Consider the following 14,145-nt stretch of genomic DNA (forward strand, 5'->3'; position numbering starts at 1 on the left):
TTCTTCGGCGGCGAGGATAGTCACTCAGGAGGATGTGAATGCGGCCTGCATGAGCGAGGATTCAGAGTTTGAGCCTTTGCTGAAGCCTTATCAGCTTGTTGGAGTTAATTTTTTGCTGCTGTTGTATAGGAAAAACATCGGTGGAGGTAAAATTTTGATTTAAGCTGCTATCATATTGTTCGAAATCAGTAACTTTTTTGGTTTATTGCATATATATCCACTGCACTATCCCTAAACCAATTTATTGGTAGAAACCCGTGTCTCGATCTGTCAACTTAACTGAAAAAAGACTAAATTTCTCTGTAAATTGAGGGGAAAAAAGTAACACCGTCTGAGTTTATGGGGGTGTAGGTGCTGATAATGAAGTTTTGGAGGCACAAGTGGCCACACCAGCATATTATAGGGTGTATCCATAATTACAACGTTTTTTTTTATTAAGTTGCATTTTTGGGAGAAGGTAGTAATTCAGAATACTAATTAATGACACATGAAATAGATTAGAATATAGAGTTGAGGTAAATTTTTGGTTCATGCTGCTTGCATTGAGGTAGCAGGGTGGACAATCGTCAAACAAAGGAATGAGTGCTCAATCAATGGAATATTGAACCTCAGCGCTCATGTTAATATGAGTTTTTGTTTTTAACGTATTTTCTAGGAAATTTGTCAAGCTTTCTTTGCTTTCCAATGTAGGGTCTTTGGTAAATCACCATAAATGTTTGGGAAGTTGTACCATGTTTGGGAGAACAGAAAGAATGTCATCAATATTGACTTTCAGAAACAAGACTGTCCACATCTGAATCATTAAAAACCAACCTTTTTTTCTTGCATATTTAGCGTGCTAGGTTGATTATTAGTATTTTGATTTTGATGACACAAGGTGCTCTTGACTTAAAGCACTCACCTCATCCAACTATATATTAATTAAATTGCTGAGCTTTTTTGTTAATGCATTGCTTGCTAAATGCTTTCTTTAATAAGCACATTTTATTTTATTTTTCTGTTTTGGAAGTATTTCTTTGATTTGTTTTCCTTCTGTGCAGCCATCTTGGCGGATGAAATGGGGCTTGGCAAAACAGTACAGGTAATTTATACTTAGCATAAATCTGCCCATTTTCAAAGTGAAATACAATTCTCATGGCTCTCTCTTTCACAGGCCGTGACATATTTAACCCTTCTTAAACACTTGGACAATGACTCAGGTCCTCATCTGATTGTTTGCCCAGCTTCAGTATTAGAGAATTGGGAAAGAGAATTAAAAAAATGGTGTCCATCATTTTCTGTCATCTTATTTCATGGAGCTGGAAGAAACATGTACTCAAAGGAATTGAGCTCCCTAGGCAAAGCTGGCCTGCCTCCTCCGTTCAATGTGCTGCTAGTTTGCTACTCACTTTTTGAGAGGCGCAGGTTTGAGATAAATTTTGTTTCTATTTGTTAATAACCGAATTTTGTTTCACACAGTATTGTCACAGCATGTGTTATTTTGCAGTGGACAGCAAAAAGATGATCGTAAGGTGTTGAAGCGGTGGCAATGGGGCTCTGTGCTAATGGATGAAGCGCATGTGATGAAGGACAAAAATAGCTACCGTTGGAAAAATTTGATGTCTGTTGCTAAAAATGCAAGGCAACGCCTGATGTTGACTGGGACGCCACTTCAAAATGATTTGCATGTATGTTTATGTTCTTAGCTTTCTGAAACTTACAGTCAATTGTCTACAAAAGATACTACGGAAAGTTTAAATGTCCTCCCAAAAGATTTTCATCATGACGTAAATATTTTAGTAAATTATGAGGTGAGAACCCTCTTATTGTTTTGTTACAAGGTCAAGGTTTGATGTTATGGCAGGATTTGTCAAGAACTTTGGTAAACTAGAAGTGCTTTATTTTCTTGAAGAGTATAGAATTGTAATCCTCAACCCGCACCACAACTTTGGAGTTTGCATGGTATTAGAGCACCATGTGCCTCCCCAAATTTAAAGAGTATTAAAAAAGATACCACTTCTGGCCCATGTAAAGACCACTCAACCTGTAAGGGCATGTTAAAGTATAAAATGTAAGCCTCAACCCTCACTTTAAATTCACCTTAACTTCAGAATTTTGGTGTAGTGGAAGGCACCTTTGAAATTTTTGAAAGAATTTTGCATTAGTTGACTGGATATCTTGGTTTTGCTGATGTTGGTTTCAGTTATGATCTGTTACATGGACACAGAGTGTCAGAGACACAATTATCTAAAGTATAGACATGGGACACAATAAACAATCCTTGCATATTTGATTTGTATAAAAGAACATTGGGTTTTTGCATATGAAAGGACCTAATTTTAATCAGCTTATATGTATAACAATTAGCCTATTAGGTTTTGTCGAAAGGAGCATAAGATATGTCATCTTCTGCACATGTTTATCAGGAGAATGAGGCTCTACATATTTTTAACTACCAGGCAAGGATGAAGGAAGGTGTCTTGACTTTGTGTGTAATGGCATGCTAGTTTATTGTCAGGGAAGTGTCGTAAAAATCTCTGGCTCTCTTTTGGTAGTGTTCCACACTTACATGTGATGTTATTGTTGCCCTGTATTAATATAACAGTTAGAAGTCCTTCAAGGACTATACATCAATTTACCTATATCAGACTCATGCAGACTATTGTTATCTTGCATGATTATCATATTGATGTCACAAACATTTGCAGGAATTGTGGTCGCTGTTGGAATTTATGATGCCTGATATTTTTGCAACTGGGGATATTGATCTGAAAAAAGTACTGAATGCAGAAGATAGTGATTTGATTCAACGGATAAAATCCATTCTCGGTCCATTCATTTTGAGGCGATTGAAATCAGATGTTATGCAGCAACTGGTTCCTAAAATTCAGAATGTAAGCTCAATGGCTCAAATTTTCTTTAATAATCCATGATGTCTAGGATGCTGAGATAGGATTTACTGCCAACTATGGGTGCTGGTACTATGTAATTCACCTGATCTTTGGGAAGAAAACCTATGGTTTGTCTTTACATCGGAGTATCATGAATTGCATGAGCTTCTTTCTGCTCTTTTACTTGGCCTGTGATTCACCTGATTTTTGGGAAAGAGAACCTATGTTTTTGCATGATGATATCGTTATATCAGATTATCCATGAATTGCATGAAATTCTTTCTGCTCTTTTACTTTGAGTAGGATCATCTAATTAATACATGAGGCTTGTAATGCAAATATTCCTCATAAATTTATCGACCCATTAGAAAATCCGAACTGTTCTTAAAGTTTCAAAACTATGGAATAAAATGTAAGGGATTAAGAATTAGGAATAAAAGTATTGAACCCAGTTTTTTTTTTTCAACGAGACCTCTACACAATAATATTCTTTTAATTATTTTAGGAGGTTTGCTTGATTCTGATAATCCAGTAATATGTTGTGCAGGTTCGATATGTTGTGATGGGCAGAGAACAATCTGAGGTGTATAGGGATGCCATAGAGGAATACCGTGCAGCCTCTAAAGCTCGTTTGGAAAAATCCTCAACTGGATTGTCTGGCAATGCTGTCAAGTTTCTTCCTAAACGTCAGATATCCAACTATTTTACGCAGTTTCGTAAGGTACCGATATTTCTTTTAGAGCCTTGCATACCACAGATCTGTCATTCTGTGGCATTGCTTTTAGATTTGATTTATGCTCACAAAATTATTGAAAAACGTCACATAGATCTGTTTCTTGTTCTATAATTTTATGTATTTACCTTTGATCTTAGTATAAAATTTATATCTCTCTCTTTTATGTGCATACAAGTGACATAAGGTTGAGTGAACTAAATTTGTCAGTGTATTTTCTCTTCTTTATTGTTGCCTAATTTTAATACAAATAGTTAATTACTTGTACTAAAGAAGAAAATGATCCTACTCTTAGTTCAGTCATTTTGATATTTTGGAGCTAATTACTAACGTTGTTTTTTCAATTAGACATGAATGTATAATTGACAGCTGAAAATCATGCTAATCTTGCATATCACAGGCCCTTTATGTCCTTTCTACTTGTAACCTACTTTCTATTCTTGTATATGCGTGCATTTTATCAGGAATATTATTATCCAGACCTTTGCTGTTATATTTACATTTTATTGTCATATTAAACCTAACTGTTCTACGCTAGTGCCCTTTTTTACTGGTACTGTTTTTACTAATTGTTCATGCTTTTATCAGATTGCAAATCATCCGTTACTGGTGAGGCAAATCTACACTGATAAGGATGTTGTTCGCATTGGTAAAATGTTGTATCCAAAAGGCGCATTTGGATTTGAGTGTACAGTAGAAAAGGCAATCCAAGAGCTTAAAACGTACAATGATTTCTCAATTCACCGGGTATTTTCTTTAACCATTGACTTTTGATCCTACAATTGTTTGGTCTCAGTTTCAGCTGGTTTGTCATATGAAACTTGTCATCAGCTCACCATTCCTCTGGATTTTTAGCTGAGAAATTATTGGATGCTGACTGGTGTGTTTTCCCCAAATCATATTATTAATACATCCACTGATAGAGGATACAGATGCTCATATTATTTCCTGGAAACTGCACTAATAGTTGCTTAAAAAGATACCTGGATTACCTCCTGATCATTCTTGTCAGATATCATCTTTTTCTAGTTTTTTGCCGTCTAATTCTGGCAGTTTGTTATGTCTATTCAGTTAAAGATATATTTATAAGAAAGCTCCAGATGACTTACTAACTCTACTTTCAGGTGCAACATTAAAGAAATCTAGAATTGTGAATTAATAAGGGGGTTTTGTCTTTAGACCCAAAGGTTTACCATGATTTATGTTTAAACCCAATTACTCTTCTTTGTATCATTAGACGCGAGTCACACAATCAACTTTGTGTATTTATCTTTTAACCCAAATTCTCAAATAAACCTCGTACTTATGTGGTGCCTCCCTAAAATTTTTCAAAAAAACAATTTTGCCCTTCTATTTTCTCATTTAATTCTCTCTCACCTCCTTTAGTTTCTTTTTTCTTCTTCAACTCTCATAAACCCATTAAATGCTCCTCAACTCGCTTAATTCCTAAGGTTGAAGTACTAAATTTTGATGAGGATTCATCTCTTTTTTGGTATCTTAAATTCTCCCAATTCCTCAACTCCTAATTTGTAGCATAAATTCACATAAGCTTTTGGGACAATTATAGCATTAATTTACCATTATCTTCATCATAATTTTTCACATGATTATTCATAATTCCTCATGATTGTTTTTTACAATTAATAAGAACAGATAATACTAAAACATAAAAAAAATTGATTTTAAGTTCATAATTTTGATTTTAATTTCATATGTTAAAGAGAGAATTTTGAGATGTGGGGGTATTTAGGGGTTTTTACTTCCTAAAAGTACGAATATAATATATTGCAACTATGAAGTATACTATATCGGTCTAAAGACAAAAAGAGAAAGTTGACTGGGTTCAAAGGTACAAATAAAAACTTGGGTTTAAACATAAATCAGGGTAAAACTTTGGGTCTAAAGACAAAAACCCCTTTTAATAATAAGATTGTACCTACGTGTGTTATCTAATTTATTGTTCTTCTAGATGATCCTTTTTCTTGAAATGGAAAGTCTGATCTGTTACGGCTGATTTGTATAAGGATCGGCCTAGTTGTGACACATTGTTTCAGAGATCCCTGATATTGCTTAGCTTGCTGTTCTTTTATTTAGTGAGCCATTTCACATCATTTATATGGGTTATCCACTTTTTTTTTGCGTTTGTGCATCTTAATTGAAGTGGTCTATTGGTCCAAATTATCAAACTTTACTGTCGGAATTATCCTAGTTGACTAACTTTAACAGTTGCTTTACTTGTTTCAGCTACTAGTTTTATACGGTGACACGGGTGTAAAAGGAGCTCGAGCTCTCACAGATGACCATGTTCTGGGGTCGGCAAAATGTCAGGTATAGCAACCCCTGTAAGACTATTATGACCTTTCTTTGACTCGTCTTGATTTCTTGTGTTCTGTCCAGGCTTTAGCTGAGCTATTGCCTCTTTTAAGCAACAGCGGTCACAGAGTTCTAATATTTAGCCAGTGGACCCAAATGCTTGATATTCTTGAGTGGACACTGGAGGTCATAGGTGTTACATACAAACGCCTTGATGGCAGGTAGGCTTGATTTGTGTAAATTTCCGTGATCTTAAAGGGCATTAATTAATCATATAGTATGTATGACGCTTCAATTTTAAATTTCAGTACTCAAGTAACGGAGAGGCAAACAATAGTTGATACCTTCAACAATGATCCTTCTATCATGGCATGCTTGCTTTCAACAAGAGCTGGAGGGCAGGGTCTGAACTTGATAGGAGCTGACACAGTCATCATACATGATATGGATTTTAACCCTCAGATGGATCGGCAGGCTGAAGACCGTTGTCATCGTATAGGTCAAAATAAACCCGTTACGATCTATAGGTGTGCATAAACAACTTCCTACATTTTCATGTTTTAGTACTCCGTGAATGACCATAGTATAAAACTCTATCCTAACAGGCTGAACCTAGTAAATCAATATCTCACTGGTTCAAAAATTTTGCAGGCTTGTAACCAAAGACACCGTAGATGAGAACATATATGAGATCGCGAGGAGGAAGCTGGTCTTGGATGCTGCAGTATTGGAGTCTGGAACGGAGTTGGATGATAACAATGATGTACCAGAGAAGACTATGGGAGAGATCCTCTCGGCTCTTCTTCTTGTGTGAATTACAACCTCAGTATCCTACAGGAAGCCATGCCGATGGCAGTTGTTTTTTTTGACATGATTATTGAGTAACTGCTGGTGATTTATATAATCTCAGCATTCTAAAGGCAGTTGTGTTGTGGCTGCGGATATGCTCGAAAGAGTAGAGCTATCTTAAATCCAGCCAACCAGGAGCATCACTTTCAGCTGTTTTCATCGCGATAGAAGCACTGGCAATGGAGTGGCTTCAAGATTTTGGAGGAATGTATTATACTTAACTGCGGCGTACTTGCAATATTTCATCGCGTAAGGTGGACGCCTTTTATGAATATTTAAGTTTAAACAAAAAAAAGTAGAATAGAAGCTGGATACCCTTTTACAAGAATAACATATGATGTAGAGAAAAAGTCGTAATTTTGCGGGTATTTGCAATTGCCTGCTGCGAGGTTTATGAGCCTGGGCGAAAGATGTACTCTTTTAATGTGTTCTTGTTTGTAATAGCTGCTGTACTGGTAACTTTGGATATCATATGAACAGCCACTGCAAAAGAGCACATTAAAGAGAAGAAAAGTTGTTACAGCCAAGCATTTTATGTACATTTTGTTCCTCTTTTAACTTATTCAGTGGCTTATAATTGATTCTTGATGATGGAATAGTTCAATACCTCTTACTGGCTTTAAAACTTCTTTGTTCATGTTCTAATGTCAACATCTTGTTGGATAACTAAAAAAATTGACTAGTAGTTGAATTGTAGAATGTGAGGAGTACGGATTAGATCCTTAAAATGAAGCCGCACGCACGCATCATGTACCCTAGGAAATATGCACAATTATAGAAATTGTGTTGACAATATGACTAATCAAAAGTATATTATTGCTCATGGATCATAGATACCGCTGGGCCTAGTGTTGGCCCATTTACTTTCTATTCTAGGTATATATGTCGCCCTAACGTGAGGAGCTCATTTCTTGCCTGACCAAATAATGGAGCTGCTATTCCTTTTCAGTGCATGTGAGTATTTGATATTTCTTGCCGTAAAATCCACAAGCAAAGGGAATAGTCAAATATTCCAAGAGAAAGGAAGAGTAGCATTAAACAAACCATAAGAAATGAGGTAGAAAGTGACGGTGAAAGGGATCCTTTAAATAAAGTGAGTCAAAAAAAATTTTTTAAAACCTTGTTTCTATTTGCCTAGAAGAATTTGGTATGTATCACCAAATCATAGTTAATTGTGAGTTTATGTCAGGAATTCTGTCATGAGTGTTGGTGTTGCCGAACGAGAATGCCACCACAATTCTGAACTTGTGATGGAAATTGAGGGTTATATTTATCCTAACAATGTCCCATAAATTGAGCGTTATTTTATGACTCGGAACTTGGGCTTGCATAGCAATATTAATTTATTTCAAATCAGTTTTTAATTTGTGGCCGGTGAGAATTGAAACTAGTTATTTTTATACCATCTTTGTAAAGTTCGTGCTACTAAGCCAAAACTTCAAAGTTGTGGTGAGGGTTGATGGTTCTATAATTATGGGGTTTTTAGATATTAGTCCCTTAAATCATAGGTATTTTGATATTAGTCCATCAAATCTTCATATTTTGTATTAGTCCCTCAAATACTATTAGTGTGTTGATATTAGTCCCTGTAGTTATTGGTGTTTCAACTTTAGGAGAATATTACTTTTAGGTAGAATGACCATCGTATCCCATTGATTATAAACCAAACTAATTATCTATTTAACTTATATCCATTTAGAAACCTCAAGCTTGTTTATCACAAACCCAAACACAAACCTATTTCAATCCCTCATCTTCTTCCTTGCATCCCATGAGTTCTAAACAATTTAGGAGAATATTTTTATATCCTAACAATGTCCCGCAGATTGAGCATTATTTTATGACTCGAAACTTGGGCTTACGAAGCAATATCAATTTATTCTAAATCGGTTTTTAATTTGTGGCTGATGAGAATTGATCTAAATCGGTTTTTAATTTGTGGCTGATGAGAATTGAATCTAGTAGTTTTCATACAATCTTTGAAGTCCATGCTACTAAGTCAAAACTCAAAAAGTTATGATGAGTTTTGATGGTTATATAATTATGGGGTTTTTAAATAGTAGTCCCTTAAATCATGCACATCTTCATATTAGTCCCTCAAATCTTCATATTTTGTATTAGTATCGCTATTTGGTGGGAAACTTGAAAGAAGACAATTGAGAATTGAATTTGTATTATTCTCTCTAACAGAATTAGAAAAAGAATGGATTACAATTCTCTCAATATAATTTCTCTCTAACAGACTTAGAAAAAGAAATTACAATCTTCTTGTATTGGTTTCCCGATTTACAAAAGAGAGAAAGGATCGACGGAGACCATTCTCTTTGTTTAAAACTAGATTCTTCTTAGTGTCGATGAGATGCCTCCCTCGAAACTCGTGTTCAATTTGCTTCTCGTTGACTATCCGACATTTCACCTCGTGGAATACGGTTGAATCCTTTTGGATTTGATGTCGTGGAGAACTTGCATGGTAAGTTTAAAAATAACTCTTAACGAGTTTAATAACTCAGTGCGAGTTTAAACTCGGTAAAAGAGTTAATTAATTTAATCGAAAATCGGTTTCAAGCCAAGATCTAAGCTCTCTGTTGCTGAACCAGAAGATTCTCTTGGTTATTGAAGGAAGAATGTCGACCTTCTCCTCAAAAGCGCCTCTAGATCTCCAAAATTCTAGCCCCTTTGATGATCTACCAAAAGATAATTACCGATCTCAATTCTCCAGAAATTCCCCTCGCAATTTGAAGATCGATCTCCCTTTTTTTAAGTTGCCGAAAAGAGGATTGTTTGTGGGAAAATTTGCAGTAAAAAGACAATGAAGGAAAATTTGATTTGTATTCCTTTAATCTCAGTTACAATTGGATTTTCTGATTACAAAAGAGAAGAGAATGATCTGGATTCTCCCCTTTGTTTAATTCTGGGTTCTTCACGGTGGCGATGAGATGCCTCCCTCGAATGCTCGCGTCGAGTTTGCTTCTCGTTGACGATCCGATGTCTTGTTTCACTGGAACGTGGTCTTCTCCTCACGATTTGACGTTGTGAAGAACTCTGAACGAGTTTGATGAAACTCTATGAAAGAGTTGATTTAACCGAAAGTCGGTTATAAGCCAAGGATGAAGAAGATCTTGTTACTGATCTCCAAAGCTCCAACCGAAGGATGAAGGATCCTCTTTTTCCTGTCAAGAAGTTCCAACAGACCGCCCGAAAGATCCAGCCCAGGACTAAGTTGATTTCTTAGTTATTTATAGGGGAGTAAGGGGTGTAACCACCTCCTTAATTCGCTCCTAAGTGGGGCTAATGGGATGTAACCGCCCTTTAAATCACTCCTGAGTGGAGTTGTGATCCCCTCAGATCGTGGGAAACGGTTTTGAAACCGTTCAACTCGTGTTTGAACGAGTGCGGCGATTTGAGCTGCGTTTGGCAGCGATTTGAGCTGCGTCTGGCAGCGATTAGAGCTGCGTTTGGCGGCGATTTGAGCTGCAGCGATTGCGTTTGCAGCGATTTGGAAGCTGCGTTTGAGCTGCGTTCGTGGCTATGAACGTGGTGCGTCTTGATGCTGGTACGCGGGGAGGACTTCCACGTCTTGGTTTGAAGAGACCGTCGATTTGTAGTCTCTTTCTATCGAAGTTTTGCAAAGATCGTCATTTTGTAATCTTTACTTTAGCTCTTTGATATGCAAGAGTCGTCAGATTGTAACTTCCATCATCGGTGTTTGATGGGGATCAGCTATCTATTGTGATTTTTTGACAGCCTACAATGATCAATTGGAGATCCCTAACTCAATTGGATTTTTCACCATTTATTGGGGATTAAGGGGTGTAATCGCCCCCTTAGTTCGCTCCTAAGTGGGGAGTGATCCCCTCAAATTGTAAAAAATAATTTTGAAACCGTTCAGGTCGTGTTTGAACAAGTCAAATTCAAGAATTGCGTTCTGGGCACGAATTCTGTGTTTTGGACCTGGGATGCAGAGTTGGCTTTGCATTTGAGTCTGAAAACGTAGCCACGAACTCAGCATTTTGAGTCTAGAACACAGCCATGAACTCTGCATTTTGAGTCTGGAACGCAGCCACGAACTATGCATTTTGAGTCTGGAACGCGGCCACGAACTTTGCGTTTTGTTGTTAGGACGCAGAGATGAACTCTGTGTTTTAACTTTAGGACTCAGATGCGAGCCTCAGGCGAGCGTAGCGAGCTTCAGGCTAAGTTCAATGTTTAGGCGAAGTCCAGTCTTGCAGACAGACTTCAAAACATAACTTGCTACGACGAACAGGTCATAACTTTCAAACCATAGGTCAGAATTGGACGAATTATATACAAAAATCGACTATCTCGACGAGACGGAGCTGACCAAATCCACCCTAAGGGTTTAGTTTGCTCTCGTCTGTTTCGTCAAATTCCTTACGGTTTAAGAGATATCTGTGTTTTGATTTGAAGAAACCGTTAATTTGTAGTCTCTTTTGCTAGAACGTTGCAAAGATCATCATCTTGTAACCTTCGTCTTAGCTCCTTGAAAATAAGAGAGTCGTTAAATTGTAACTCCTGATGTTGATTGCGAAGGCTGTTGAATTAGAGCTTTCATCGATCTACGGGAAAGTTTTTAAATTATAGTCTTCTGGAAACAGTCAGATTGTAATTTCCATCATCGATGTTTGATGGGGATCAGGTATCTGTAGTAATTTTTAGACATCCTACAGAGCCTCCTCCAAAGTTGTCGAAAGTTCGTAGTTGATTGGGATAAATTTCTGAAATACTTTGGATCTCAATTCTGATCTTAGAGCTGTTGATTCCTTATCATAAAGGAGTTATTCTCTGCACCAGCTTCGAAGGCATCTTGGTTGAAGAGATTTTGCCACACAGGACTTGTGTGAGGATGAGCTTCGAAGAGAAACTATTGTGACGATACAAGCTACTTATGAGCATAAGCTCTCAAACGTCACGTCACAGCTCACATCTATTCAGCTGATGGGCCCGCAAATATTTATAGGACTTTTGACAAACCCTCAGCCATCAACGGATTTGATAAGCCTTTGTCGACTACCGTTGAAGTCAGGCTAGCATGTGAATTGTCTAAGTTCGTTCCACATATAACGTTGTGCTAAAAGAATAAACTTTCTTAGACTTAGTGCTATGATGTCGAATACATAGACTTCGTCAATTTCATGGGAATGGATAACCCGACAACGCGTGTTACGCGTATAGGCTTATCTCTAATTAGGGACCAAGATAGAAACCTCCATGCGTGAAAGGCATGGATTCTGATGTTATTAATAATAACCTGCTACGAAATTGAATACGTAGGTTTTGCCGCTGTTTCTTCCAGTGTTATGTTTTCACTTGAAATACTAAAAGAAAGTTGGAAGTGCCAGAGGTGTAGTATTAACTTAGCATGAATTGTCACTTAGAGTGAAATTCATAAATTTTTTTATTATCACGAGGATAATTCCAGAAAATCTTTAATTCGCTGGAGATTTTATAATGAAAACTTGTTATTCTTGTTGAAAAATGATTAACCAGTTCATTGGGGGTTTGACTGTTAGAGGTGTGATGTTAACCTAACAGTATTTTATGAACATATCGCTCTATTGAAGAGAGTCGATAAGTTGATTTGGTTGTCAGAGATGTGATATTAACTTGACGGGTTTGTAGACCTATCACTCTATTGAAGAGAGTTGATAAGTTGATTGTCAGAGGTGTTTTATTAACGTGACAAGATTGTGGACCTATCGCTCTATTGAAGAGAGTCGATAAGTTGATTTAGTCATCAAAGGTGTGATGTTAACTTGACGTAATCAGAGGTGAAATATTAACGTGATGAAAGGATTAGTTATCAGAGGTGTGATATTAACGTAACAGAATTTGTTACGATCGGGGTAACTTTGAGGACTTATCATCCTATTGAAAAGGATTGATAAGTTGATTGGTTGTCAGAGGTGTGATGTTAACGTGACAGGAATTTGTACTTGTGATTTGAACAAGATTTTGAAGACATAGCGTCTTGCTGGGGAAGATTACGATTTGAGCAATTTTGAGGACCTATCATCATATTGATAAGGATTGATAAGTTGATTGTCAGAGGTGTAATATTAACATGATAAGAATGTGTTACGATCGGAGCAACTTTGAGGACTTATCGCTCTATTAAAGAGAGTTGATAAGTTGATTGTCAGACGTGTAATATTAACATGATAGGAAAGTGTTGCGATCAGAGCAACTTTGAGGACTTATCGCTCTATTGAAGAGAGTGGATAAGTTGATTGTCAGAGGTGTAATATTAACATGATAGAAATGTGTTACGGTCGGAGTAATTTTGAGGACTTATCATCCTATTGAAGATGATTGATAAAGGAATTTTGGAGGAATTGACTATCAGAAGTGTATTGTAAACTTGGTAGTTTTGTGAATTTGTTATTCTGTTTGAGAAATAACAAATAATCAACTCCTAGTCTTGACTAAGACTTAGCAGGGGAGGAATTTTGTAGTTGACAGAGGTGTCTTGTTGAACATGACAATTTAAAAATTTTATTACTCATAATCCAGTGGACCACAAATAAATCAACCCCCAGTCTTGAACAAGTGCAGGGGAAAAAAAGGATAGACAGGGCACATCACCTAGTGGGGCACTATCCGTCAAGTCGTTCAGTGACATTAGAGTATAACAGCTATGATTGGAATACGTCACAACAGGCCATTATCTGAAGAGTTTGGCTATCAGAGATAACTGTTAATGTGATAGCTTTGTGGACCAGCCATCCTATTGAAGAGGATTGACTTCAGTGGCCGTAATATCTTTCCCTTCTGACTGAGAAGATTGGGCTTGGTCTCATTGCTCATGTTGATTCTGCTTACTTTATTCTTCAGCTTTGATCCTAGTAATAATTTTTTCAACTTGTTCGCCTTGAGAGATTAGTTGTCTCCAGGAATGACATTCTGCAACCCTCATTTATGCTAGAAGATTGGTTTGCAAGTTGTATCGACGGATCTTCACTAAGGTAGACTGTGTCATACCTGACGAACATCGAAGAACCATGCTTCGGAACCATGGTTATTTAAACTTTTGTGTAAAATAATCCTTGATAATTATAGTTAGGTCGGAGTTACCATTTATCTGATTCTATATTCTTCATCAAATCATTTTCAGTTTCGTGACTGGCCTTTTATGGCAGGGATAGCAGCATAGAATGATGATGATGATAGTGCAAATACATTCTTTTTGAAGCTGACCATAATTATTATTAGAATCTAGGACTTAGCATCAATATGTTGACATGCATGCAAAGTTTTCATGTAAATACAAGTTTACCCCGTCGTTTCTTGTAACAAAAGTATAACTCCAGCAAGGCAAATATATATTATTAATATTGTCATATCAATCATCAATTTAAATTA

The 14,145-nt window shown here is 36.7% G+C and overlaps 1 protein-coding gene across 1 annotated transcript in view; it reads left to right on the top strand.

Annotated features, from left to right (window-relative positions):
* LOC109826895 (protein CHROMATIN REMODELING 19) overlaps positions 1 to 7,323 on the top strand; it is a 7,783-nt gene extending 460 nt beyond the window's left edge. Inside the window, exons 2-12 of the mRNA XM_020393911.1 lie at positions 13 to 146; positions 1,041 to 1,081; positions 1,154 to 1,404; positions 1,487 to 1,667; positions 2,688 to 2,873; positions 3,418 to 3,591; positions 4,192 to 4,350; positions 5,848 to 5,931; positions 6,001 to 6,137; positions 6,225 to 6,443; positions 6,568 to 7,323. Of these exons, the coding sequence (XP_020249500.1) occupies positions 13 to 146; positions 1,041 to 1,081; positions 1,154 to 1,404; positions 1,487 to 1,667; positions 2,688 to 2,873; positions 3,418 to 3,591; positions 4,192 to 4,350; positions 5,848 to 5,931; positions 6,001 to 6,137; positions 6,225 to 6,443; positions 6,568 to 6,730 (1,729 nt within the window). The 3' untranslated portion in view covers positions 6,731 to 7,323. The remainder of the gene's footprint in view (positions 1 to 12; positions 147 to 1,040; positions 1,082 to 1,153; positions 1,405 to 1,486; positions 1,668 to 2,687; positions 2,874 to 3,417; positions 3,592 to 4,191; positions 4,351 to 5,847; positions 5,932 to 6,000; positions 6,138 to 6,224; positions 6,444 to 6,567) is intronic.

This window comes from Asparagus officinalis, chromosome 10 (genome assembly GCF_001876935.1).
Source record: "Asparagus officinalis chromosome 10, Aspof.V1, whole genome shotgun sequence".
In the NCBI taxonomy this organism is placed as follows: Eukaryota; Viridiplantae; Streptophyta; class Magnoliopsida; order Asparagales; family Asparagaceae; genus Asparagus; species Asparagus officinalis.